General features: G+C 31.6%; 1 protein-coding gene across 1 annotated transcript; it reads left to right on the top strand.

Moving 5' to 3' along the window:
- Positions 1 to 5175: 5175 nt before the first annotated feature.
- Positions 5176 to 5823, top strand: HELRODRAFT_174849 (hypothetical protein; the record flags this gene model as incomplete). The annotated part of the gene is made up of 2 exons (XM_009022286.1): positions 5176 to 5221; positions 5432 to 5823. The coding sequence occupies 2 exons, from the start codon at positions 5176 to 5178 to the stop codon at positions 5821 to 5823; spliced, it is 438 nt and encodes a 145-aa protein (XP_009020534.1).
- Between the last annotated feature and the right edge of the window lie 779 nt (positions 5824 to 6602).

Here is a 6602-nt window from a genome sequence, read left to right as displayed (position 1 = left end):
TGCTATCACGCAATGACATGTTTGTTGTTTTAGGCTTGCGTGCTAGCAGTAAGTTTCGTACTTATCTTAGCGTTAACGTTCTGTAACAATGTTGCATTTAAAATTGCATTAGTATAATCAACGATTGCTTTGGGATGAATGAAGGAACGCATGAGCGAGTGAGTGAGTGAGCGAGTGAGTATGTGTGAGTGAGTGAGTGAGTGAGTGAGTGAGTGAGTGAGTGAGTGAGTGAGTGAGTGAGTGAATGAACAGTAGATAAATGAATTGGCGAATGAGTAAATGAATGATTAGATAGATGGATGTACGTACATATACATGGATGGCAGTTGAATCAATGAATGAATGAATGGATGAATGAATGGATGGATGAATTGATGATTGGATAAATGAATGAAAGGATAAATTGATGGAAAGTGTGCGAATAGATGAGTGAACAAAAGTATGAATTAATAATAAAATGCTGATTTTAACGGTTACAATAACTGAGATGATATTGCAATGTACAGAAATTTTTCTATGATCACCAATTAGAACATTAACATCGGACAATAAAACAAAGCAACAACAACAACAACAACTACAACAACTACAAAACAACTGTTTTCGCTAAAAAAAACAAGACAACACAAACAAAACATAAACATTATCTCCCAAGAACATCCACAACAACAGCAGCAACAAGTTATAAAACATCTTAATTAACGGGATATTGTTGTTGTTGTCGTCATTGTTGTAGTCATTGTTGTTGTTGTTGATGTTGTTGCTGATGTTGTTGTCGTCATTGTTGTTGTTGTTGCTGCTGCTACTGAGTTGTTGTTGTTACTACTTCGATGATGAAGTCTTCCCTAATTAACACTTAAGAAGAGCTTGTATTGATTTTGACTTCAGTTAATATATGATATAAGGCGAAGTTCATACGCATAAACATACACACACATACATAGGCACACGCTACTCACACATACACACATACAAACACACACATATACATACAGGCATACATACGTACATACATACATACATACATACATACATACATACATACATACATACATACATACATACATACATACATACATACATACATACATACATACATACATACATACATACATACATACATACATATATGCAAAGACTTTTAAAGGTATATACAATGTGCATAGGTATAATATCGAACGAATTTTTAATGATATAAAAATTTTAAAAAATATAGAATATTATATAAATTATATATGTAATAGTAGCAACAACAAAAACAACAACAACAACAATAATAATAAATAATATAATAATAAATAATAAAAATAATAAAATATTTTATTTCTTTATTTTTTATCGACTCGTTCCACCATTAATCATCACCAAATATTTATCAATTAATTTGGTGATTAAATTATCACCGTTAAAAATAGCACCAAAAAACTGAATTAAAATATGGCGGGAAAAATTAAAAGATTAAAAACACACAGACAGAATAACGGAAAGAGAGAAAAAGAAGTAAAGTGAAAGAGAGAGAAAGAGTGAGAGAGAGAGAGAGAGGAGGTGAGAGAGAGGAGGTGAGATAGAATAGGAATGATAGACAGAAAAAAATAGGAGTGTAAAAGAAAAAGATGGAGAGAGAGTAAGAGAGAGAGAGATAAAGGAAGAGAGAGTGTGAAAGAAAATAGAGAGTTTAAAATGATTTAAAACTGGCAATATGTTTGCTGTTGACAAGCTCTTCCTGCCTTTGTCTTAGACTGTTCACGTACACTCTCACACATACAAACAAACAAACATACACTCACACATACAAACAAACAAACATACACTCACACATACAAACAAACAAACATGCATGCATAAATGAAACACACCACACACACACACACACACACACACACACACACACACACACACACACACACAGACATACATGCTTTCTATAATAAAGGCTTACACTTTTACAAATATGAAAAATTTATTCGAAACTCTGCACTCCTTTTTATTCCGCTTTGGACTGGCTTTAACTAAATAATTTGGATTTTTTTGTTAAAGTTGATGTTGTTGATGACAGTAAGTTGCTAATGTCTTCTCAAACGCCACAGCAATCGTTGATGCGATAATTAATGTATTAACTATTTCTTCTAATAGAATATGGAGTATCAGATGTCTCGGCGTCGATTGCGAGATGAGGCATTCGTTCAACCACGCTAACGAAATTTAGCTTTGAAATTATTTTTACGCATATGCCGGCGGTACAGTGTCTGATTTACGCCATAGTTTGATCATGCTGTAACACGAAGAGAGTATGTAGTCTCTTTTTTTCACTCTTTCTCTCTCTCTCTCTCTCTCTCACTTGTTACTATATATTTTACTATATATGTATGTTTGAATAATAATCTCCGCTCTTTTTCATAAATGGCCGTTAGAATAAGAAGCAATCAACTTTTTAATGAGTCAAGACGAGTAGCTGAAACAACGAAACTTAAAACTACACGCACACGCACACAACACACACACACCACACACACAAAAACACACACACACACCACACGACGCCATTATTAGCGGCGGGAATGTTTTTAAAATGTCTGTCCTTAAAAAAGTCATTCCAAGCAATTGCAACTGGATATTTGTTTTTTTAGTACACGCGCGTCCACGCTGCTCCAATCATTTCTTTCTCTGAGGTTGAGATTCTCTCCGTTATTTTTTCTAAATTTTCATTAGATTAGATTACAAAATTAATTCTCATTAAGATGTTGATTTGAAAGTTATTTCCTGTTGAGATAGTTAGTTACTAACAGATGACCTTCACTTCACCATTATTATCATCATCGTCATCGTCGTCGTCATCTTCCCCTCATCGTCATCATTAAAATGTTTAAAAATTGCAAATTTATAAATATTTATTGGCCAAAGAGAATTAAAAAAAATTATTTGGGGGGTATTAGACATTGAAAAACTAGGTTTATGTCGTGTAGTTTGAATTTTCATTTTGGCGCGCAGAATTAAAAGATGTGAGAGAGAAGATGTTATTCTTCGCACAGATCATTAATCAAGGTGCTAAACAAATTCTTTTTTTACTGTTAAAACACATTTGGAGATTTGAAGTTGTTGTCGTTGTTGTTAATGTAGTTGTTGTAAATGTTGTTGTCGTTAATGTTGCTGGTGTTAATGTAGTTGTCGTTAATATTGTTGGTGTTAACGTAGTTGTTGTTAATGTAGTTTGTTGTTATGATGTTGTTATTTGCGTATTAATAAGCAAAATCATCAAAAATACAAAAAATTTAACAACAATAATAACAACAAAATTGCGATTTTCACTGTCACAACTGCTGCTACTACTACTGCTACTACAATTGCTAATACAACTACTACTTTTACTACAGCAAAAATTACATCAAAAATAATTTTAAAAACAACAACAAAGATATTAACAACAGCAACAACAACAACAACAACAACAATAATAATAATAATAATCATAATATATTTTTCAAGTTAATTTAAAATATGCGCCTCCAAAATTATAAAAATGCTATATCGGTCCCCAGCGTTTTGTAGATGGGTATACGATAATAATAACAATAACAACAACAACAAAAATAATAATAACAACAACAATAACAATAATTTTAATTATGACAATAATCATACTAAAAATAATATGGAATGTAATATAGACAAACATAAAATGTAGTTAGGTTCCTGTGTTTGGTAGTTTAACTAGGGAATAGTAATTATAATGGTAATAATAACAATAATAATAAAAAAAAGAAGAAATTTGAAAAGTATAATGATAATAATGATAAAAATCTGAAGGTTATCAAGAATTATGATGAATCTTAAGATGAAACGCTGTAGAGATAAAATTAACGTTAAAAAATTCTGCATCGAAAACATTATCAACTTCAGCAGCAGCAGCAACAAAGCAGCAGAAGAAGCAACAACATCAGCGACAACATGAACGGCAACTACAACAACATAAACAACAACAGCAACAACATAAACAACAACGTAAATGAATATTAAACAGCAACCACATATGCTCCTAAAAAAATTTGAGGTGCGCGATATGAGCAAAAATTTTCAAACCTTAACACACACACACACACGTGCATACACACAAACACACAGTCACACACATACATACACGCGTACATACACACAAACACACACACATATGCAAACAAACAATTATACGTACGTGCCAAAATTTAATAAATAATAATCCACACATCGTGAATATAAGCCAGTTAAGAGGACGTTTTAAAGAGAAATCCGAGAGCTATCTTGTTTAAATTGAAAGATTATATAAACTAAATATTGATAATAAAATAATAATAATAAAATAATAACAACAGCAACACTATTATTAATGTTATTATTTTATATTGATGTTATTAAACGACATTTTTTATGTTTATTTCATTTCCAGTATTAACTGCGGTTAGAATTTAACATGCGTGCGTGTGTGTGTGTGTGTGCGCGTGTGTGTGCGTGCGCGTGTGTGTGTAGAGAACTAATGCACATAAATGTATTGATGTTTTATTTGCATCAATACGTACCTTTCTTTCTTTTTTTTTTCATTTCTTCGTTTTTATATCTATGCACTTTGAATGATGGCTTGCATTTAATTTTCCTAATTGTCCCCAAGCTAAGATTGTTTCTTTGGTTATATTTTTGTGTGTTTTTTTATCTTTGTTATTTGTTTACATTTTATATTTTGTTTATATCGTTCACGTGGGTGAGTTTTATTTGACGAAAGTTCTACAACATTCTTTATTCACTTTGCTACCACAAATAATTTTAACAATGTAAATAAATATTTTTATTTAAAATAATTAAAATAAAATTGTTGTATCCACTATGTTGATTACTTATAGTGGTATAGTTGTTGTATCGAAACGAGAGGATGCGAGATGATTCGGAACGATACAATGCAAAACGAAATTATTTCGTTTAAAACGTCTTAATCCTAATTAAAATCTACGTTTTACAATGATTGTAAAAATATTCGGGAGTGAGTGAATAAATAGTTGGATGAATGAATGAATAAATGAATGAATAAACGAACGAACGAATGAATGAATGAATGAATAAAAAATAAATTAAACTATTTTTTTCCACGTTTTTGTATTTGGTGGTAACATCATGTTCATTCTTTAAGAATGGCAATGAATAAAAGATAAAATGACGCCGACTGAATTGTTTGGTGATGTTTGGCATTGTCTAGAATGTTTTTCTTTTGAAACTGTGAGGCAACAACTGCGAAAACAACAACAACATGAAACATCAAAAACAACAATAACTGCAGCAGTAGTAGCAGCAACAACAACGACAAACAATAGCCGAACGACTCGAGGACGATTATTAAGTATGACAACGTGTTGACTCGTTCGCACCATCTCACCGCAAGAAAAAACAACAAAATTTTCATTTGTGTTAGGTTTCGATGATGACGATGACAAAGATAATGAAGATGAAGACGACGAAGATGATAAAGATGAAGACGACGAAGATGATGACGACGAAGATGATGAAGATGATGACGACGAAGATGATGAAGATGAAGACGACGAAGATGAAGACGACGAAGATGATGAAGATGATGACGACGAAGATGATGACGACGAAGATGATGAAGATGATGACGACGAAGATGATGAAGATGAAGACGACGAAGATGATGAAGATGAAGACGACGAAGATGAAGACGACGAAGATGATGAAGATGATGACGATGAAGATGATGACAGAATTAAAAAGGGTAACGATGATAACGACGATGATGCCAGCGTTAAAAATGATAACGACTACGATCATGAAGATGGTATATAATAATTAAAACACACCACCATAAATATTTACACCCACCCAATCCAATGAACTTTGACCTTTCCGATAATTTACCCTTGTAAAAAAATTTAATCCTACAGATAAAATTGGGCACTATACAAAAAAAAATTTAGACCCAAACTCAAAAATTTGATGGTCAATCAAAAACTTGGTCCTTTTTTAAAATTCGCCCTTTAAAATAATTTGGCATCCTTTCTCTTTTCAAATTTTTTTTTCAAATTTTGGGGCCATTTTAAGCAACCAATTAAAATGTAGCACAGTTAGTTTTTGTTGTTTAATTAATGTCTGCAGTCGAAATCTTTTTGCATGGTTCGTTGGACGTGGAGTGAAGAGATGTGACGAGATAAGATTTTTTTTTTTTTTTGAGAAAATTTGTTCCTGGCTTCAATTTTTGGATTAATCGAATAATTCTATTTGATTATTTAACGCTTATTTACACGATTTAATTGATTAAATGTGTTTCATTTTTTTTAAACTCTACCAGTTAAATGATTAACAAATTTATTAATTTAACTCTAGAACATTAACAGAATAAACTAGAAAAAAACAAACAAACAAACAAACAATCAACCAAACAAACAGACAAACCAACAATCAACCAACCAAACAAACGAACAAGCAAACAGACAAACCAATCAATGAAATTGTGTAAAAAATTTTTGATTGATAGAACACTAACATCTATCATCATGATGATACATACAACTTTTCACATTTCTACTTATTGGTTACATCATTCATTAGACTAGAACAAACATACA

The sequence above is a fragment of the Helobdella robusta genome (assembly GCF_000326865.2).
Source record: "Helobdella robusta unplaced genomic scaffold HELROscaffold_31, whole genome shotgun sequence".
NCBI classification, from domain to species: Eukaryota; Metazoa; Annelida; class Clitellata; order Rhynchobdellida; family Glossiphoniidae; genus Helobdella; species Helobdella robusta.
Note: the sequence above shows the minus strand (reverse complement) of the source record. Positions and strands in the feature narration are given on the sequence as shown.